This window comes from Sinohyriopsis cumingii, chromosome 8 (genome assembly GCF_028554795.1).
Source record: "Sinohyriopsis cumingii isolate HCF-2022 chromosome 8, ASM2855479v2, whole genome shotgun sequence".
Classification (NCBI taxonomy): Eukaryota; Metazoa; Mollusca; class Bivalvia; order Unionida; family Unionidae; genus Sinohyriopsis; species Sinohyriopsis cumingii.
In genome coordinates, this window is record NC_142968.1 from 88293350 (window position 1) to 88316656 (window position 23307).

Here is a 23307-nt window from a genome sequence, read left to right on the forward strand (position 1 = left end):
CTTGGCATAAGTAGACACAGTTTATCTGGGCATGCTATAATACGGGGACATCAAGCTTTTTGGCTAGGGGCCAAAACAGATTAAATGATTAAGGTCACATGCTGCATCAGCAAGAACAGTCCCTTATCACTAATTATGGATGTTAATGAAAATAAAATATATATTTTCAAATGGGCTGCCTAAATGGCATTGGGCCACACTGTAGGGGATTGGGCCACATATGGCCCATGTGGGCTGTAGGTTGGACATGCCTGCAATAAGGCATGTTTTGCATAGACTATCTTATGCATAGGTAATTGTGATAGGGACAGGGAGCAGAGCACAAAATTCCAATAAAGTATGTACTGTAAGAAATTCAGTAATGAGGATGATGTTGTTACAGAAAACTACATCGGAGTTGATGCAGGCCATCCAGCTGGGGATTGGTCAAAGTATTGGTGGTCTTTCCTCAAAGCCAGATAGGGATCTCCTCTTGCAGGACTTTGGAGTGGTGGAAAGTGTCTTCTTCCCAAGGTATGTAAATAACTACAGTAATAGGAAAAGGTAATTGAGCCTATTCGATTTGTCAGCCCATAATATTTTAGGTTTAACCAGCATACCTTGCCTAGTAAATAGATGTTTTTCCTGAAGTATTTCATTCATCAATTAATTTGCCCCCAATTTAGTGCAGTAACATGCATGTATGAACTGGAGAAAGGCCTTTTAAAATTAGCCAATTTCACACAAATAGTATGGAATCTACTGGCATATAATGGGTCTTCAGTCAAACCTGTCAATAACGGTATTGCATGGGAAAAGGTAGAACGATCCATTGCACACGGTTGATCAATGTAAACAGTAAAGTTCACCTTTAAAATTGGTTTTTAAACAAAACACCATGCACTGGATATCATTATCATTCTTATTATTTATGTTTCACGCACGATTGCTGTATCCTGCACACTTTCATCCATTATATAAATGAAATCATGACTGACTTAAAAAATATACACCGATCTTTCTTTGTTCAGGCGATAAAAGCACCAATTGAATTGATCATTTGCCCACCATGCCAAGGTAAATGTTGGCTAATAGTAATGTGAGAAGCCTCTGATGAAGAGGAAAATCAAAGACATCTATGCATGGCTGTTCTTTGTGATCTCATGAACCGAAACTTTGCTTTTACTGGCAAGTTTTGAATAATGACCCTAATGAAATGAAAAGCATTGTAACTCGTATCTCTTCTCAAAGATGATCTTTTTTATGTTCAGAGATAGCCCTGGTTCACAGGCAAATAGATGAAGAAATCGAAATATACCTATCACACTAGCACAGAAAGTGACTTCCATTTCTACTGATAACACAACTAGTTTTCCCACCATCCAGCAAACAGATTGCTTCAACCCTTTAACTTCATAATAAAAACTGTCTTGCTTTTGAATTTGACACATTGACACCTTTGAGTTAAACAAGATTAAAATAATGTTTGCATATTGATTCACATGACATTTCTTTATTTTAACAGTGCCTTCAGCAAAAATCAAAAATTCATTTTGTATATAATAAACAATCAATGTAGAGTAACTGTATTGACCACTTTAAGCAGGGAGAAACCATTGTTTGATTTGGAAACACATGTCTGCTGATTGCATAACATAGGTGACCATTACATACAGGCCTTAGGAAATTTGCTAGGGGTAATTTAGAATGGCTGTTTTCAACAGGTGAATGCTGAATAAAGGTAATCATTCAGACAGGTTTTGACTATACCTTATAATGAAGTGTAATTTTGCTACATAATGGGATCCAAGTGTTACCCCTCTTATACGGCCACCCCTTCTGCACTGGAAGGTGGCCTTATAAGACAGTTGGCCGTTCCAGAGAGGGACTATATTTGTTGTAGGGTTTAAGGCCATTTTGTCAGCAAAGGTAGGCTATACATGGTGGCCAGTATAAATGGTGGAGGAAGAACCCAGGAAAACCACTGACCCACGTGAAGCTACTGGCAAGCTTTCTCACATACCCACATTGGCCGAACCCAAGACTTGGACCCACGCAGACAGAGGTGGGATGGCAGTGATCTATAATGGTGAGCGCTTTAGACCACTCAGGGCACCCGAATATATTTGTGAGATATGTGTGTATATGTATATGGTAAGAAAGCTACTTAAAACTTAAAGCAGATATTATCTTCATTTAAAAGTAGCATTAATTATTAAAATGTTCTTCTTGCCCTAAAAGCAGAGTTATTTCAATTTTATTTCTTATTCTTTGGTGTGAAATATGAGTGTGTGGCATGTTGGCATGAGCATTACAAAACCATTTAACAACGCTATTTAAATCTTGGTACATATTTTGTTTCATATATAATATATTCCCACTGCTTCCTTAATGTTTTCCTTATCTTGTTTATTTGAGTCTTCCTTTTTTGGCAAGTGAACTCTTCCTATTGAGTCAAGTTGAATAACCTAATATTCTTCTGAAGAATTATTTCTTCGTTTACGTGATGACATGTTAAAGTTTTGCAACGATTTATTCCTATGTTGCTAATTGTATAGTACTACAGTTCAGTTTTGCAAATGAAATGCCTTGTTCAAAAGGAAGCAGTACATGTACTGTCACATGATTTGTTGGTCTTTGTTTGGTACCCTGTTTTGTTTAAGATTAATTTCTGTTTCAATCTGACCATGCTGTTATCTTGATAATTACATCTGGTCATAATCGTGAATTTAAAAAAGAATCCTGTGTGTGAAGCCTAACGCTCTATCAAGACACTGCTGGCACCATTTTGTGTAAACGCCTGCATTAATGATATAACAATAGCTTTAGTGGTATATGTACTTTAACCAACACTTCTTTCAGGAACGAAAACCTGACATCCATAAACAGACATCAGGAAAGATAATCATATTACTTACCTTGCTGTAATTAAATATTGGTTGTGAGCACATTAAAATAAAATGTGGCCGCTTGTTATGGGTAAATTGTACATTTTTGCACTAATATATCTGCTGACCGCATTAGCAGGGGTACTTTTGAACACAAACTCATTGGTGCCAAGGGACTCTAATGATAAGAAGTGGGTGGCCACTGGTCAGTGGGGCCGTTCATGAGAGGGACCACTGTAATTATTATTGTGGTGTCTTTTAAGTATAAGAGTATTTTATGGATACTTAATGTATCCTTATCATAATCTGTTCTGTTTCCCTTATCAATCAGAAAAGCTTTGGTTGAAATTTGACGTCATTTATTTAACAGTTAGCCAAGTACATAATTGTGTTACATGTTTAATTTTAGAAAAATTAATCTTGATTCTTTTTAAAAAGAATTTATTTGTACTTAATCGTTTAATGATTACTCTCTTACTTTCTTTTCAGTGAAGGAAGCAACATGACCCCAGCCCATCATTGTAGTGATTTTAGGTTTAAAACCTATGCACCAATTGCATTTAGGTACTTCAGGGAACTGTTTAACATTCGACCTGAGGATTTCATGGTTTGTATATTTTAAAATTTTCTTGATTTTGCATAAGGTTGATAATGAGGAAACATTGTAATCTGATATTTGTGCCACACCTTTTCGATTTCTTAGCTCTACTAGTCATAGATCAGGAGAGGTTATAGGATGGCCTGTTATCCTTCACCTGATGTCCATCCAACTGTTAGCACAAGTTTGTTATCGCTACTATTCTTAATCTGCTTTGAGGATAGCCATGAAACTTTTGCTCATGCATTTGTCCCATGGTTTAGTTGGTCCTAATAAAAATGGTGCTGCTTGGCTATGAAATATGGCTTCCAACATGACATCTTTAAAAGTTTGTTATTGTTATTCCTCCTGAATAAATGGTCGTTTCAATTGTTACTAATAGACTTCTTATTATGTCTAGTTGGTCCTCAATGAAAATAGTGTAGATTGAAAATCCAATATGGCCACCTCAACAGCCATCTTGACAGTCTTGTTATTGCTGCTTTTCCTGAATGGAAAGTCATATTGACATTGGGTTTTCACTAGAACACTTTTTATGATGTCTAGTTCGTTCTGAATGAAAATGGTGCTTATCTGATGTTCAGAATACTTAGATGCAACAGTTTCTATTAAAAAAATCTTGTTATTGCTACTCCAGAACAAATTGTTGGATCAACATCGAGTTTTTACTAAAAGACTTACTTGTATTTTCTATTTAGTTCTAAACTAAAATGTCCAGTATGGTGGCCATCATGAATATCATTACTAATTGTGCTGAATGAAAAGTAATGTCAGTATGGAGTTTTCACCAGAAGACTTCTTTTGATGTCATGTTGATCATCAATGAAAATGGTTTTGCTTGCACAACCAGTATGGCCACCACAATGGCCATCTTGAAATTCTTGTTATGGCTGTGTTTCCTTAGATGACTGGTTAGATCTACATTGTGGTTTCACCCAAAGAATTCTTATGGTGTCTAGTTGGCCCAAAATGGAAATGGTGCCATTCTGATACCCAGAATGGCCAACGTCGGGTTTTCATTACTTCTCCGGAATAGAAACATATCTTGATATGGGTTTTCCACTTAAAGCATTTCTTGTTTTTTTTAGTCCTAAATAAAAAAATCTGCCAATCTGACATTCAATATGTCCACCAGAGCTGCTAAGTTGAAAATCGGTCTCGTTGTTGCTGAACGATGTCTGAGATGGTTTACCGCTCCGGTGGCCTAGTGGTTAGAGCATCCGCCTCAGATGCGGGTGGTCATGGGTTCGATCCCCGGCCAAGTCATACCAAAGACTTATAAAAATAGTACTAACAGCTGCCTTGCTTGGCACTCAGCATTAAGAGGTTAGTGTTAGGATTGGTCGGCCTGGTGTTTTTGAGTAAAAATTCCACTGACGTGTATTTTCAAGTCTTTGATCCATGTAACATGCCCCAGTTTGTTACCTGTATTTGGTAAATTCTTTTCTTAGTTATGCAGTAAGCTGTTGCCTGTAACTGTCAATGGTTTGATCGGAGGGCATGACAAGTAGTCAGTTAGAGACCTACTATATCCACTGACTTCAAAGTCACTATTCATCTGTTTAGTATCAGCCAGCATGTAGGGTGTTTGTGAATCTGAAACATTAATCAGTAAATCAATTTCAGGATCCACACTAGTAATTTATGTGAAAACATCACCTTAGGTTGCGTTATTTTCTTTGAATGTGGGACAGTTTTGAAAATTTTGGTGTTTCCCCTCAAAAGTGCTTGAAAATATGATTAGTAATAACGTGCTTGAAAATATGATTAGTAATAACGAGTACTGGATGGAAAAGAGCTTGAAAACCACAGATGGAGTGCTCATTTGTTGTTTGTCAAGTGTCCATCTGTCTTCAATCAATAGTTCCAGTTGCGCAAAACTGCTAAATAGATTTTGTCAAGTTTGACATAGAGTATCTTGGAATGAGGAGATTTCACATTTTTGTGTTTTTTTAAACCTGAAAATAGCCCAAAAATTTATCCCTGGTTATTGAACTTGAAGAAAATCTCGATCAAAACATGGTAACGGAAAATTTGATGCATCGCTCGTTTTATCATTGAAAACGGTAGATAGGACCTGGAAATTTTAATCAACACCTTGAAATGTCAAATTTAAAAATAGCTCATACAATTTTTTACATTTTCTTTCCAAACGAAATTCTTAGTACACTGCAATTAACAATATGTAAGGAAATTTTGAGCAATGAAAATGTCACTTACGCCGAGTGGAGGCAGTACTTTATAAATAAGTACAAATTAAATAAAAATTTTATCAATTAAAATTTGTGTTCTAGTTCCATCATTTAGTTTCTTTAAGTGTAATCGTCATAAATGCAATGTGTCCTATTGTAATTAAACATAAAATGCGTCAAGCTACCATAACAGCTATGTCTGCGAGCGTTTCTCTGAGAACCTAATCAAGTGCCGACCGTGTTTTGATAACTGAATTGCGGAAGTGTTTGTTGTATTCTTGCACTGAATTAAAAGCTGGCCTCTTTTGTGTTATCACATTAATTATGGCTTTTGAACACACAAAAAAAGGACGTGGAATAAAAGAAAAGTTAAAAGGCACAAAAAATGGACTAACTTAAAATCTAGCGGCCTTGGTCATATGTCGGGTGAACTCACTTCATTTGATCAATCGAACACTGTAATAAACATTATTGTATATGTAACAGAAACTACCTTAAATTAACTCTTTCATAACTGATCAAAGATAACAAGGCAGCCTAGCAAAATGAAAATTTTGTAAAATATCGAGCTTGATTTCACAGATACGGACCATTGTGGGCAACTGAGGTTCAGAGAATTCTTGAACTGGCATTTAGAGATATCCTCAGGGATGATAAGAAATTTCAGTATTACTGCCATTGAAATCACGACATTAACTAATTGAACAATAAAAAAAGGAATCTTGTTTGGTGGTGTATCAACAGTTAGTCTGGTTCCCAAATTATGGACTACCTATTTGGCAAGATACTATTAAACACCACGTCGAGAACCAGACGCATCAAGAAAACAAAAAGCAGTGACGTAATACCCAGATTTTCTCGTACACGTGATGGTTGTTCAAATCAGTTGGAACGATCTTTCATATATTGGATCTTTGGGAAAAAAAATTGTTATTTAAACAGAATAATGAACAACTTCATTAGAAAAAGCACATTATTAAAAATTATCGACGTGATTGTAAAATGAGGATTCAGTCATTAAACAGCCCAGTTCCCTCATACCGGTTCCGCCATGGTTTTCTTGATGTCAAAGCGATTTTTTCTTCGATTTTTTTAGGTCCCTCGGTAACTCGCGTCTTGCTTATTGTGTGGTCTATCTTTGTGGACCCCGTTGTGCTCAAGTTATTGGGGGAGAGGTGTACTAAAATATGAAAAACACCATGCATCATCTAACATCAATTACTATTTTGATTTTTTTTCTAAAACAAGTTTTGGCACCAGGCAGACTGTATTTCACCTACACATAAACATTTGTGTCTGAATCCATCCCAAAGAAAAGAATTGAGCAGTATCAAAACTTGGTCACATTGCCTTATTTTCTTGTTATAAATAGTTTGGGCTATCTGTTAATTACACCTGCAATATCATGTGTACTATTGTACTCCTGAAAATTGGTATGTGGATGCATCAAAAGGAGAATTTATCTGTGCAAGGCACTAATATTGTCTTGGAATCAGTGTTCTGTACGAGTCTGAATAGTTATATCTGATCGTCTTGGCAGTGGTATTCATGATTATGAGTGAACATTTTGTTTTTTTATTAAAATAGTAATAGTGATTTGGTTATCTATGTAGGCAAATTTTGTCGTTGTGAAGTACATTGCAACTTTTGATCCTAGTTTGGTTTAAGATTTATTTCGGAACACAACTAACGGGGAACAATTTCATGTTTAAATTTGACTTTCCTAATCCGTTATATTCCAGCTGTAATTGTGGGGTGTGTTTTATTATGGCACTATCTGGACCAAAGGTCAGTGTCTCGTTGGCTCAAAGAAGAGAAATGTATTTTGTACATGATTTCAGCTATAGACTTTACCTGTATCAACCTTTTTATTTTGAATTGCATTCTAAATGAAGAGAATGAAACAAAATGACCGAGTACTCGACAAAGTGAGTGACTTGCAACATATTCACTTGACTGGACTATTTTTCCTCTTGTCTAAAAAAATAAAGAAAATACAGTAAAATCTAGTAACCTGATTGTTGCTATTTGTAGTTGGACATGCTAGACCAGTGCTTTCATAAAAATTTACTAAATAGTTTTATAGTGTGTAACATTTCGTTGATCTGCTTGCTCCATCTGTTTGAGCCAGGGGATTACCTTTTGCATTTCAGGATTAATGCAGAATAAAGATTTTGTTTTTTTAATCTGTAATCTTTCTCATTTACCATGGATATTAGGTTGTTTGTTAAGTTTCATTGTGGTTGTAGTCTATAATATTACTGTGGTGTTTTTTGTTTGTTTAGTTTTGTTGTGATTGTAGTCTATAATATTACTGTGGTGTTTTTCAGCTGTCCCTGTGTAACGATGCTCTAAAAGAACTCTCCAATCCTGGTGCTAGTGGAAGTATATTTTACATCACACAGGATGATGAATTCATCATCAAAACAGTTCAGCACAAAGAGGCTGACTTCCTGCAAAAGCTGCTTCCTGGATATTATATGGTACAGTAATTTTGCAAGTAATCTGCATCGCCTTCCAATACATTTAGAGTTGGATGGTGTATTTCCAAAATACATGCGGGGGGCGGGGAATTGGGGGACCACCCCATTGGAGATGTCTGTATTTTTTAAGGAGGGGTAATGTGAAAGTAACCAGGTCAATCACTCAGCTCCTGGTTGATGAGGAAAGACCTGACTTTGTTTCTTAGTCATGCCTCAATTTAATTTTTCTTCAACTTGTGCCAAATGCTTGTAACATACACGATGAACAAGACCATTGTACATTGAAGGTCAAATAATGGGCTTTCCATAATAATGACATAACACAATAGTCTATAATAAGTATTGACAAGTAGTTGAATTTGATGTGTTTCATTTTATTAATACTGAAGGTAATTATGTTCAAAAGAGCAATTTAGTATGTATTTTTGCCAGAAATAATGTTTTTTACTATTTCACTTGAATTGCAGTATTTTAGACCATGTGGAAATTGTCATTGTAATCTTCTGACAGTAAATACAGAGGAAGGGATTTCTGTTTTGTGCAAATATTCAGATATAAATATTAATGCATTCTTTCACTGATAGTGAAATATGTATTCATTCTATGGTAGCGAAATATGTCTGATAGTGAAATATTTATGTTCATTCTATAGTAGTGAACTGTTCATCTATTCATTCTATGTCTGCCAGTAACCTTGCTTTTTATCTTGCCGATTTTCAGAATCTTAATCAGAACCCAAGAACTCTCCTTCCAAAGTTTTATGGGCTCTATTGTTATCAGGTAGGTACTACCCAAGTGATTTTCTATACTTTATTAAGATGTATCGTGTAGACTGAAGTGGTGTTGAAGTCAGGTAAGTTCTACTCAAGGGATATTCTGTACAACACAGTATTAAAAATATAATTCATACTGGACTGTATTTTTATAAGAAAGTACTACCCTGGGGATATCCTATACTGCACAGTATTCAGACGTAACATGTACACTGGGTTGTATTATCATGTAAAAACTACCCTGGGGACATCCTGTACAGTGCATTATTCAGATGTAACAATTACAATGGGCTGTATTGTTATGTAAGAACCACCTTGGGAACATTCTATACTTAGCAGTATTCCGATGTATCATGTAGTCTGAGCTTGCATTCTCAAGTCAGTCTGATTTAGTGTAATCTATATTTTTTTCTTCTAGTTTATAGTGTTCCAGTAGGATCTAAACACAGTGTGGTAATCATCCTCGCAAAAAGGTCTTTTTTAACACATACCTTGGTGTAAAGGGTACCAAATTTATCATCAATAATAATGATTTTTATTAATATTAATAGTGGGCATAATTTTGTTAGGTCAGGGAGATAGAAAACTATGCCATAGTCTGACTCAAAAATGACTGATCCAGAGTATACTTTTTTTCAATACAAGGAGAAAAATCCTTTGATGTTACAGATTTCTAGTTCTGTTATTAATCCAATAATAGTTAATGTTCTCTGGAATGCATCTCTTCCTAGAGGCCCCATTGTCTACCTTTCTATGTTGTGGATGGATGCATCTGGAGTCCCCATTGTCTACCTTTCTATGTTATGGATGGAGGCATCTTGGTGGTGCATGCAGTAGTTCATCAGTCATGTCTTTGTCAATATAATTATTGTCCTGGCCTTGTGTAATAAGTTATCACATGCATATTTACCCCGGGAACTCAGCCTCTGACAATACAGATGCAAATATTATTAATATAGAACAGACACTGGACATTGTCGATCTTTCCTGGAACTGTGGCTTTTGGTTTTCACATGAAGCTAACTAATTTCTTGATTGGCTGGACCAACATTATAATAAATAATTCTCAATGCCAATTAAATTGTTGTGCCAATTACCTGGCCCCTAAACTTGTACATGTATGTCTTAATGTCGTGACCATAAAATACCTACAATGTTTAAAACTTCAGTCAATAAATCGTCTGTCTCTTATGACTAAAGAAATTGGAGATTTATTTAATGAATCTGTGGAAGAGTAGAAATTGGTTGCCATAGTCACATTGGTGTTAAAGGTTGTACAAGAGTGGATATATTCAGTCAGACCTGCCCTGTGATCATCAGTTTCTGACTGGAAGATTTAATATAATTACTTTATATATAAATCTGCATGTTCTGAATAAGTGGAACATCATTCATTTGATTAGAGTTTGTAACCTTCCACTGTACAAAAACCAGGGGCATCAGTGACTTGTAGAGAAAAAAAACCCATCTCTCTTATCTAATAACATACTTAGGAACTTGTTTGCCTCCAATCAGCTCCTTTCTTGAAACAAGATGTACAAGATTTTAATTTTTCCTTCATTTATCAAAGTTGCTTAGGATAGGTATGAAACTATTAACCTTGTGTATTGTACATCATATTTCTTTTGTTTTGGTCAGTGTACACTTATATTCCTGGACTTTTTTGTGAAGTCTGTTTTACACTAATGTACAAAATGTAAAGATACATAATTTGGCTGGTTTTGATTTTGCCAAAGTTATGCTAGTCACTCTCACATACACATATGCACATGAGCATTGCATTATGATTGGATAATCAAGTAGCTGTGACCTCATTTAGAGATTAAGCACAATAACAATATTGCCAACTAACTGATGTTTAAAGGACTGGTTTGTTCATACGTTTCAGAATTATATATTGCACCTGACATCAGCAGCCACTAGCCCAATACTAAAACAATTAGTTTGAAAATTCTGTATTGAAGGTGGGAAGTCAGTTATTTTAATCTTCTTTCTCATTTGCAGTGTGGAGGGAAGAATATTCGGTTTGTTGTGATGAACAACTTGTTACCTACAGACATTATATTACATGAGAGATATGACTTGAAAGGTAGCACATACAAAAGGAAGGCCTCCAAACAAGAAAGACAAAAAGAGAGGCCAACATTAAAAGATTTAGATTTTATGGAACTGCATCCAGAGGGACTTCTCTTGGAAAAGGACACCTATGAAGCTCTTACAAAAACTATTGCAAGAGATTGTCGGGTAAGTAATCATCACATCAGTAAATACTGTAGTAATTGTGAAGCTCATTTTAAATGCAAGAATTTAACATAGTACACATACATCATCATCAGTTGAAGGCATGCAACATACCAGATTGATATTCCTAGAGACACTAGGGAAAATGTTTTCCTGGCTGATTACTCCATGTGGGCATGTTTGCTGCATACAGCTCCATTTTTAGTTCTGCTGGTCATAGACCAAAATAGCTTTTGGGATGGCCTTTTGTCTGTTGTCAATCTGTCTGTTAGCACATTTGTTATTGCTACACACAAACTACTTGGAGGATTGCCATGAAACTTTACACACACATTCATCCCAGGGTCTAGTTTGTCTGAAATGAAAATGGTGCCACTCAGACATCCAATATTGCCATCGCTGCACAATGAAAGTGATGAAGATCTAGTTATTGCTGCTGAACATAGATTTCTTGTAATGCCTAGTTGTTCTTGGAAAAAACTTATGCCACTATGACATTCAGTGTGGTCACCATGGTAGTCTTCTTAAAAATCATGATATTGCTACTCCTACTGAAAAGAGAGTCGTATGACATGATGATTTTACTGGAAGACTTATCATGATTGGACCTAAATAAATGGTGACTGAGACCCAAATTGACCATTGTGACAGCCATCTTGAAAATCTTTTAACTACTTTACTTGAATAGTTCTTTTGGTGTCTAGTTGGTCTTAAATAAAACTGATGCCGATGTGACATCCATTATGGCCACCGTGACATCCATCTTGAAATCTTGCCATTACTACTCATCTGAATGGATGGTCTTGTCAACAATGGGGTTTGACAAAAAGACTTTTTATGATATCTGGTTGGGCCTACATAAAAATGGTACCTGTCTTACATCCAGTATGGCTGCACGTTAGCTATCTTTGACATCGAGTTGCACCAAAAGAGCTCATTTGCTATCTAATTCGTCCTTAATGAAAACAGCGCCAATCTTATGTCCAGTATAGCTGTAACATTGGTAATCTTGAAAATCCCAAGAATATTAGAGATATGTACAAAATGTGGTTGCTAATGATAAAATGGTTTTACCTTGTATTCCAGGAATTCTTGTCGGCCAGTAGAGTATCAGTGTCTTCAGGTGACTCATTTCTATGCCTGCTAAGATGCTTTGACTTTCCCTTTTAGCATTTTCAGCCTAGTCATAATCAATTATTGATCTTGTGTGATGACTAATGCTTTGTTGTTGTTGTTGTTATATGGTTTAACACCATTTTTCAGCACAAGATAGGCTATACATGGCGGCCAGTATTAATGTTAGAGGAAGAACCTGGGAAAACCCCGGAAAGAACCACCGACCCACGAGAAGCTACCAGCAGGCTTTCTCGCATATCCACATTGGCCGAACCCATGCATACAGAGGTGAGATGGCAGTGATCCATGATGGAGAGCGGGTGAGATGGCAGTGATCCATGACGGAGAGCGCTTTAGGCCACTCAGGGCCCTGATAACTAATGCAATTCACATTGAATGAAAACATAATTTGGTCAAGAATCTGACCGTTTCTCATCCAAAATGAAAATTCCATTGCACTTCTATTCATCCTTAAAAATTTTGTTACAGTTACTTTAGGTTCGATACAATTTTTTTTCATATACATGAATGTCTACTGTCAGTATTACATAATAAATATATGGATGTCTGCATTCAGTATCCCTTGATATGCATGAATGTCTACTCTCAGTATCACATGATATACATGAATGTCTCCTGTCAGTATCCCTTGATATACATGAATATCTGCTTTCAGTATCCCATGATATACATTAATGTCTACTGTAAGTATCACATGATATGCATGAATGTCTACTCTCAGTTACTTTGCCTGATTCTTATTTTTTCTTCCACTTCAGGTGCTTGAAAGTTTTAAAATTATGGACTTCAGTTTGTTATTAGCAATGTGCAATTTAGATAAAGCAGCCAGAGAAAAGGTAAGGTCCTCTCTTTCTTTAAAATGTGTGGTATTTTTTAAATAGCAGTAGTAAACTTAATTGACTTGGCATAGCTCTTATCCTGTTAAATTTTATTTATTTTTCAGTAAATGGTCAGGTTGCATTATGAACATTTCTTAATAGCAGATGTTTCTTAATTGATTTTATTGAAGCTTCTTAGTTAGCTACCACTCCGGTGGCCTACAGGGTTAGATTGTCCACATCAGGTTATGATGTCGCGGGTTCAAACCCCAGCCAAGTCATACAAAATACTTATAAAAATAGTACTAGAACTGCCTTGCTTGGTGCTCAGCATTAAGAGGTTAGTATTAGGACAGGTTGTTCTGGTGTCAGGATAATGTGGCCGGGTGTGACATGATGCCATATGTCTGCGGCATGATGCCCCAGTGCTAGGCATCACTATAAACTGCCACACTGCAGATATCATAGCAATATGGCTTAAATTGTTAAAGCTAAGTTAAAATTTAAAAAAAAATACTCAAACACACACACACACCAAAGTTAGCCATAACCACACATCACCATTATCATGGTTAAAGGCAACAAAGTCTTGTATTAAATGAAAATCAAAAACGGGATACAGCATCTGCTTCCAAACTGAGTTTGCCAAGGTCACAAAAAATTACATTTAAGTATGAAAATAAATAAAGTATGAAAATCCATGCAAGTGAACTCAAAATGATTAAAGTCTTTTGTTTCAAGATGCTTTGCTCTGAAGTCAGATAGAATCACTTTGTTATGTTTCTAGTTACTCCACCCCACCAGTATCAATCTATGCATGAAATGTGGTAACAAAAATGCCTTTTTTCCCCCAATAAATATAGTCATTGTTTTGATAAAATAATAATGTGAAGTATGATACATACAAGCTAATGTCGTTCTCCCAGATTTATTGTACAATTTAGGAGCTTAATTTTATTGATGTGGTAATTGATTTTAAAGTGGATTTTTTGTGCTGTTTTCTGTATTTTAAATATGGGTGATTAATTGATGAAAACAAAAGTAACGATTGCAGATATTCAGTGCATTGAGACATCAGCATGAATGCCAGATTGCAAGTCCAGTGCATTGGAGGAACAAAACATTCAGCCTCCCCCACCTCACATAATTTGATTCTTGGTACCCCTTGCAAATAACAAAATGTTGTTTGATGACCCTCCCTTTTGTAGTTGTTGGGGTTGCTTGGTGGGTTGCTATGACACTTGTTCAGTGCTGTTAATTCCAAGTTAATGACCTTGTCTGTGTTCAGAGTTTGTGTGATTTTGATTTTTTAATGTAGCTTTAACAATTTTTCAGTTATATTGCTATGATGTCTGCAGTGTGGCAGGTTATAGTGATGTCTTGCACTGTGGATCATGCCACAGACATGTAGCATCATGTCCCACCCAGTCAAATTATCTTCACACCAGGCCAACCAGTCCCCATACTTACTTCATAATGCTGAGTGCCAAGCAAGGCACCTGCTAGTACCATTTTTATAAGTCTTTGGTATGACGCTGTTGGAGTTCAAACCCACAACCTCTCACATCCAAGGTGTATGCTCTAACGACTAGGTCACGGGAGCAGTATATGTGTTTTGAAAATTATTTTGTTGTAACAGATGTGACAGATGTATTATTCTTCTTTGAAACAAGCAAACTGCATTAATAAGATTATTGGGAAAGGAGAGATTGATGGAGAGAGAAAAACAACATATCCAGTATGTTTAGTCCTTTTTAGCAACAATAAGTTTATAACATAAGATATACAGTGCACATGCAATAGGCACAAGACATTGATTGAAACATTTCATTTTATTTGTTGAACTTGTCTTCTTAAAGACTGAACATTTACTGTATTTTGCAGCAAGCAGAAAACATAACTGGTCCAGACCAGGGGCAAGGCAGTATATCCGAGTTCACTGGTGACCCTGATGGTAAACTTCGGAGTGGTGGTTAGTACTAACCCTACTAATATCACAGTTTAACTAGTGCACCTGACTTGTCATATTATTGAACACAATTGATTGGCTTATCTTCTTTTTTACATCTGGGAAGCTGTTGAGACTTGATCAGTGACTTGATTTTTGCAGCCATTCATCTGTTACAATTTGAAACTGAAAAATGTAATTGTATCAAACTATGTGTATGTTTGGATGTTCCTTAGCTTGAATTTATTGAAAGTGTTTCAATTAATGTGATTTGGGTTAAAGTTCATTGGATTTTGTTGTTAAATTGCACCTAGTACCAGTTTGTGCCTGACATTTACAGATATTACAATTTAAACTATGCATGTAAAGTTTTCTGTTCAAGCATCCTGAATATTTGGAGGTTTTATGAGTCCCAACAAAAGTCATGCTCAGTTTTTGATTTTGAATGCAGTTTATTATACACCAGACTGTTCTGTCTGATTTCAGATACTGTAAATATAACAACTTCATTGCATTGTATTTTTAAATTAGAACAAATTAAATCTTGTGGGACTGTTTTAAATTGGAAATTCCCAAATATTTATATGTTGGTGAAATTTCCCATACGTGGTAGATGTATAGCTGAATAGAACCATCCTTGGTCTGACTTCCTGGTCAGGAAATCATTTCTCTGTTTGGTCTTGCACTCAGTATTTCACTGTTGAAATTCGTCACCAATTATTAACCTATTAATCTTTATTATGTAATAAAATTCATTATATGGTGGTGGGTTGTTGCTGTGACATAGATATGGATGCTGTCAGTCACCAGTATTAATATTAAGCTTTGTACATTCTGCTGACACAAATTCTGTTTTGTATTGTACCAGATGTACTTGCTTATAAGTCGAGTCAAAATGCAAACAATAAAGATCCTGATCTGCTATAGCATAATTTACCTGCAGACAATTGTATATGTTGTTTGTTCTAGTGATTACTTCTAAGAAACTGCAGGGTCTGTGCAGTTTGCAGTTGGACTTGACTTATAATTGAGTATTTATGCAGACATGATTTTTCTGTTTTAATGCAGATTTCCACTTTTCTCCTGACTTGAGTCCGATTTTTCTTGATCTAGTTCACTTTTTATATTATCTTTGATCCGTTTTTTGAAAATGGTCTGTCCGGTACCATATCAAAACGACCCTTCTAAATTATTTGTTCCATATATTAGTTAGCACACGACTCTCATAATGAATATTCTGATTGGTCAAAGGTTTAAATTCATCCAGTGAATCTTCGTGTAATTGAAACTGATGGCAATGGATAGAAGAAGCATGCTTGCAAAACATGGTGTCTCGAGATGTTGAGAGGGAGAGAGAGCATGATATGAAAATTTTAAAAAACGTATGGAAATGTGAATGGCTGGAGCGAAACGTTGATGGAAATTTATTTGGTCAGTTTATAACAAAACTGAATGCTAGAGGACTGGCAATTTGTAACCTCTGCAAGAAATATCAGAATTATGGTAACCATGGTTGGAAGAGTTTGAAACAGCACCTACAAAAGAAGCTCAGAAGGCTTCTGGTAAAAGTGCAGTTAATTGCTATACGAAGAAAGATTTCTTGCATGAGAGAACAGATGTAGCCCTCTGTCAGAATATGTGCACTGCATGTCACTAATACAAGCACCAGCTTGAAGGGAAAAAGTTCTCATTGAGAAGGAAAAGAAACAATTGCACATTGAGCCAAAAAGTCAGTGGTGATAAAAAGGAAGGCTAAAGAAATCTTTGCCAAAGCCTCAAAAAGAACTCAACTGGCAAATCAACATGTTGTGTCCATTGGAGAAAAAGACAAGTGAATTTATTGGATTATTTGTATATAGGTGATGTACTTGGGTGTTTATTTTACAGATCTGTTATGAAAGAGAGAAGTATATTATATTGGTTGCAAAAATTGACATATTATTGTGACTTAATTATGATGTGAACACTGACATGCACATGAAATAACTTCAGCATCAATAGTATTGGAGAACAAATTCATGTGACTATAAATATTGTGAAATTATGGAAATAAAGTTGAACATTTTTGGTAAGTTTATTAGTTTTTCAAATGATTATTTTGGGGTTTTCAAATGATTATTTTGGGTTTTTTATGATCATAAGTTGCACCAGGAGCAGATTTGTATGAGTGTAAAATGCGTTTTTGGTCGGGGAGCTTTGGCCACCTGGACCCCGGATTGGTGGTACTGCCCCTTGAGACCTTGTTGGGGGCGGACCCCCAAATGCCCCTTAAATATTTGTCAGCTTTTTTTTATGGAAGACCAAAATCATTTTTGTTTATGGTAATTGATTATAGCTCTGCATCAAGGCTTAGAAAAAGTATAGTGATCACCATTTCTTTGTATCTGCCCATTCATACGAATTGTAACCATCATAGCTCTGCAACCCGTAGACATATTTGGATGGTATTTTGGTAGGTGAATTGATGAATCTCTGCCTTCACTCGTGTTGTCAAATACAACAACTTTGCCACTAACAATGATCTGCTGACCACTGGCTGCATCTTTCTGAGTGTTACAAAATAGTCAGCCTGGAAACTTATCACCTGGCTTGTTGAACCAGTACTGACACTTTCTTTATTGTGACCTTAACATATACAAATTCAAACCATTGTAACTTCAAAATCTCTATTTAAATTTTATATTTTTGGCACTTAATAAGATTGGTTTTAGAAATTATCTCCTTTTATGTTTATGCAAGCCATTCGTGTCCCATGGTGGGCACCATTGCAAGCCTGTAACAGGTATATGGGAGAAATAACAGTTCGTTTCTGTAGACTTGATGCTGACTAAATAAATCACCAGAAGAAGAAGACCTGGAACATATACACATGAAAAATGTCAATAATTTAAAGTAAATGAATCTATCACACATGGACATTTCACAAAATGATGTCAGAATTATTAAAAAAATTCCCACAATGTAATTGCAAATAATTTAGCAGCACTGTTTAATATTCTGATGTACAGTAGTTATTTTCTTTGATGCCATTTACAAAGTATTGAGTAACGTTTTGCACCCAGAAAAGTTAAATCCTGGAGAATTGTTGGAAAAGTGAATAATGGAACAGGGAACTTGTTAATGTAATTGGCGATTGCATGTTAGGTACGTGCAGTGAAAGCGACTCATGTAATACTCTCTTGCCCTACACTAGAATATGTATATGGACATTGGACACCACTGTGCTGAATCTGCAACACCAAAATACTAAATGCACACAGACAACAACAGTAACAAATAGTGGTTTACATTTAAATTAATTGTTGCAGTAATGAATAGGTAGAACTGTCTCTACTCTGATGATCCAAAAGGGGCTTATTACATATAGATGTGCCTTTCAGAATTGTTTTTTTAAAAGTTGATACTGTTTATCCATGTTAAATCAGCTCAACAGCAAATCCTTATAACTGGCATAGCTCAGGAGCAATCAACATATTTCTGATGCACTTTGTTGTGTACATGGTCCCTAGACTTGAGATGTTTCTTTTATGGTTTTGTCATGAGTACTCCAAATACAAATTAACTTTATATTGTCATATGAGATGGTGCTTTTAACTGGCACAGCTTAAGAACCATTCAGCTGTTCAGAGGTGATTGGTACAAACATTGTCCCACATACTTAAATGTGCTTTTTATTGGTTTTATCTTGTCAGTTGCATTTTGGATTGAGTTATCACCCTTGACAATTGACTCATATGAAATGTTGCTTGTATCCAGCATAGGTCAAGAACTATTCAACACATTCTGATGCAGTTTGGTCTAAATGTTGTCTGAAAGACCAAGATGTAGCATTTTGTTTGGTTTTGGTATCAGTTCCAATAGGGTTATGGCTCTTGACAGTTACCTTAATATCTTCATATATTATGTTTCTTTAACCTTCATAGATCAAGAACCATTCAGCAAATTCTAATGCAGTTTGATATGAACATTGTCTCATAGAGTTACAAAAGCTCTTTTTTTTTATTAGACTTGTCTAGTATTCTGTTTTGGTCTTAGATATGCCTCATGTTAAGCAAATTCTTGTCTTCAAATGAAAATTTTGAATGTTGCTTGCAATCAGAATAGGTCAAGAATCATTCAGCATATTCTGATATAATTTGATCTCAAAATTATTTCATAGATCTAAATTTATATTTGATTGGTTTTGTTTCCACAACTCCATTTTGGTTGAAGTTGTTGCTTTTGTTAGTCAACTTTATGTCTTTACATATCTCTTTGGAGCAAATTGTAGTCATTAGGGATGTTTGAAATATGACATATCACTAATGCTTCTATAGATATATGTTCACACCAAATGTTTGATTAAGTTTGCATCTGTTTAAATGCACCTAAAAGTGATGGAAAAAATCTTTCTGTTCCAAATTATAAAAGTTGACATGACATGGTCTGAACAGTTATGAAAACTTCTTGGGTTATTCACATACACTGAATGCATTAATTTTCTGGGTATAGGTTTTTGTGGTTTTGTATACAGTATTTTCATAAAAATTTAAGAAATGTATGAAAACTGATCTTCTCCAATCTTGAATTTTTTTATAAAGCAGCCATTTTGATTTGGAATGAACTTTTTTCTTATGAATTCTTTGTAATGAAAACCTCAGTAATCTTAAACCTGAAAATTCAGGATACCAGAGAGATTCTTTGAAACATTCTTGCAAATTTAATGTTAATTTGCCTCCACAAACTTAATGCCCATTCCGTGCTCTTTGTAAGCATCATGCCATGAGATCTGTCAACCTGTTAATACAATAATTGAAGTCTCATGTAAACTTTAAAATCTGATGCACGCTGTCATGTTAATTTTGGTATAATGGTTGATTATTTGTACATGAGTGGTCTGCCAAACAAAGCTATTTAATATAGGTGTAAAATAAATGGCCTCAATGTGGATTGTTTGTTTATGAATTAAAACCATCACAGTAGTTGTATTAAATAAATAAAAGATTCCTTTTGTTGAAAGAACTCCTGCATATATGTACAGTAAGTAGTACAGCATAATTACAATCGGGTCATTTAAAAAATGCATTGATTGTACTGTCGTTGCATATTCACTGAACAGCTATGTGTCGAACTGACTTTTAAAGACAGTCACTATGATACAAAGCAGGAAGCAAATCCTAAGCTGTCCCAAAAGAAACTTGTGATAGCTTTCTGGTGTCATAAAATCTACAGTCTCTTACATTCTAAAACATGAAGATGTGAGTGGAAACTACCTCAGTTAGCATCTCATTTGGTCATTCCTGATTTAAAGGTGTCATCTAGTTGGCTAGATAAATTAAGAGTTCATTATTCCATGGAAACGAATATCAGAGTTTGGGGTCATTACTAGTCTGGATATGAGGTTAGTAGAGGATGCCCATGGTTGCATCCATGACGTCATGTCAGAACGTCCTCTCAGAATATTTTCAACTGCAGTGCGACTGGTTTATTCTATTGTGCATTGTATAACAAATCTTGTAATGAAAATGGAGATCTACAAAAGGTGTGAAATTGTGAAAGAAAGACTTAATGTCATGTTAGAATCATCACCTCAAGAGTATACAGAAATGATGACATCAGCAGGGTCAATGGAAACAGACTGTACATGATGTCATTTCTCAAGACAGTGTCTTATAGGAATGCTTTCTTAAAGAGGTTGTTCATGTATATATCTCTTACATTTGTGTTGTTATATTTCCAACATGCATTTTCTGGTTGTGTCTTACTATTTGATGTGTATTGGCTTTAATTTTGTGTACCTTGTTTGTTTCTTTGTGATATGATATGTTGACTTTGTAGAAAATAATATAAAATTGCAACAGTAATTATTCATCTTGACAACTTTTCAAGTGTATGTATTGATTCTAAGTGGCTCATGGAATGCATTCTCTATCATTAATTCTATGTGAGTGGCAGGTTTTCAGAAATCATGGAAAATGGTTAATTCACAGAACTGCTCATTTTCTGTGAATTTTGTTGGTTATATTGAAAATATTTTTATTTACCTCAAAATTGCACAGTGTAAAGCACCTATCTTTAAAGGTTTATTTTATTTATTTAGCCTTTTCTTTTTGCATCTGTTATTTGTGTTTGCATATTCTAGCTGCTAATTCCATTTTCACTCTTTGGTCAAAAATCCCATTGACAAATAAATATATCACATGATTGTGTATATGGCAGACACACATCAATAGAAAATGTGATTATGTAAGCATTACTAAAGGTATAAAACACTGTCTTCCCATATTTCAAACAATAGCGATTGTGTTTAATAAGGTGATAGAGGTATATAGGGTCCTTATGTAACACTCTTATTAGTAAATCATGATGCTTGAATAAGTTTGTCAGATGAGAAGTTCATCCATATACAGCACTGATTGCTAATATTGGGTTTGGGGAACAATGCACATAAGAATTTTTATTTGCATTTAGAATAGTTTGATCAGTATATAGGATCAGTGGTACTGAAGATTTTTAAATATGTGACATGTGATAATTCACAATTGCAGTGAAGTTTTCAATGGAGATAATTTAAACTTGTTTCTCCTTGGATTTCACCAGTAAAGGTGATGTCAAGAACATGCTGAAATATAAACCTGTACATTTCCTGTTGAGGTTTTGTGTGAGCATTAATTAAAAAAAGAACAAATTTCTCATGCATTTGATTTGTTTTGTGTTGAGAGGCCATATTTATTATAGTTGATGTGAATGATAATGCTCTACAGTCTGTCACCAAGTTCTTTATAATTGTTACTTTGTTGCATTTTAGTATCATAGCTAAAAAGAAAATTTACCTTTACTATAGATGATTCCAGGGTCACAAAACATTTGGCATTCTTCTTGCCTAATTTGCTGTTTTATTGACGCTAAGAGTGCAGGTGAGTGTTGATTCTCTATGCAATAAATTGCATCATTAACACTTTTACACTTGATTTTGCCAAATATCCAGTTTGATTTAAAATTTTAATGATTTTTTTCCCCTGCAGGTTCTGGTTTGTCCCGTGGGAAGTCTCTTCGAACAAAATTTATTTATTCAACTCCAATGGAATCAATACATGCCAAGAACCAGGAGTCTATAGAATTTGACAGTGACGACATTCTGTGAGTTGGTTGATTTGATTTTTTGTGTTTCTGTGGTGTCTTTAACCATCTTATTCCAGAAGCAGCATCATATTCAGATAGGTAGACTAAACCTACCAGCCTGTTTTGTATCTTTGCTGTATGAAGGCCAAGGTTTTAGTTAAGGTACAAGGACCAGGTAGGCTAAACCTACCAGCCTGTTTTTGTATCTTGGCAGTATGATGGCCCAGGTTTTAGTTAAGCTACAAGTACCAGGTAGGCTAAACCTACCAGCCTGTTTTTGTATCTTTGCAGTATGAAGGCCCAGGTTTTAGTTAAGGTACAAGGACCAGGTAGGCTAAACCTAACAGCCTGTTTTTGTATCTTTTCAGTATGAAGGCCCAGGTTTTAGTTAAGGTACAAGGATCAGGTAGGCTAAACCTACCAGCCTGTTTTTGTATCTTTGCAGTATGAAGGCCCAGGTTTTAGTTAAGGTACAAGGACCAGGTAGGCTAAACCTACCAGCCTGTTTTTGTATCTTTTCAGTATGAAGGCCCAGGTTTTAGTTAAGGTACAAGGACCAGGTAGGCTAAACCTACCAGCTAGTTTTTGTATCTTTGCAGTATGAAGGCTTAGGTTTTAGTTAAGGTACAAGGATCAGGTAGGCTAAACCTACCAGCCTGTTTTTGTATCTTTGCAGTATGAAGGCCCAGGTTTTAGTTAAGGTACAAGGACCAGGTAGGCTAAACCTACCAGCCTGTTTTTGTATCTTTTCAGTATGAAGGCCCAGGTTTTAGTTAAGGTACAAGGATCAGGTAGGCTAAACCTACCAGCCTGTTTTTGTATCTTTGCAGTATGAAGGCCCAGGTTTTAGTTAAGGTACAAGGACCAGGTAGGCTAAACCTACCAGCCTGTTTTTATATCTTTGCAGTATGAAGGCCCAGGTTTTAGTTATGGTACAAGGACCAGGTAGGCTAAACCTACCAGCCTGTTTTTGTATCTTTGCAGTATGAAGGCCCAGGTTTTAGTTAAGGTACAAGGACAAGGTAGGTTAAACCTACCAGCCTGTTTTTGTATCTTGGCAGTATGAAGGCACAATCTTTTGTTAAGGTACAAGGATCAGTATGGGTTGCATCAGCAGTCATAGAATTAAAAAGTTCCAATTTTGAGAAA

The 23307-nt window shown here is 35.5% G+C and overlaps 1 protein-coding gene across 7 annotated transcripts in view; it reads left to right on the forward strand.

The window, feature by feature from the left end:
* Window positions 1-23307, forward strand: part of LOC149794094 (phosphatidylinositol 4-phosphate 5-kinase type-1 alpha-like) — a 153930-nt gene that overhangs the window by 14001 nt on the left and 116622 nt on the right. For 6 of the 7 annotated variants that reach the window (XM_089968053.1, XM_089968052.1, XM_089968057.1 and 3 more), the window contains exons 4-11: window positions 383-513; window positions 3357-3474; window positions 7988-8140; window positions 8861-8920; window positions 10918-11157; window positions 13050-13127; window positions 14994-15081; window positions 22062-22176. In XM_089968053.1, coding sequence (XP_089824179.1) covers window positions 383-513; window positions 3357-3474; window positions 7988-8140; window positions 8861-8920; window positions 10918-11157; window positions 13050-13127; window positions 14994-15081; window positions 22062-22176 — 983 coding nt within the window. The remainder of the gene's footprint in view (window positions 1-382; window positions 514-3356; window positions 3475-7987; window positions 8141-8860; window positions 8921-10917; window positions 11158-13049; window positions 13128-14993; window positions 15082-22061; window positions 22177-23307) is intronic. The other variant, XM_089968054.1, reaches the window with a different exon arrangement.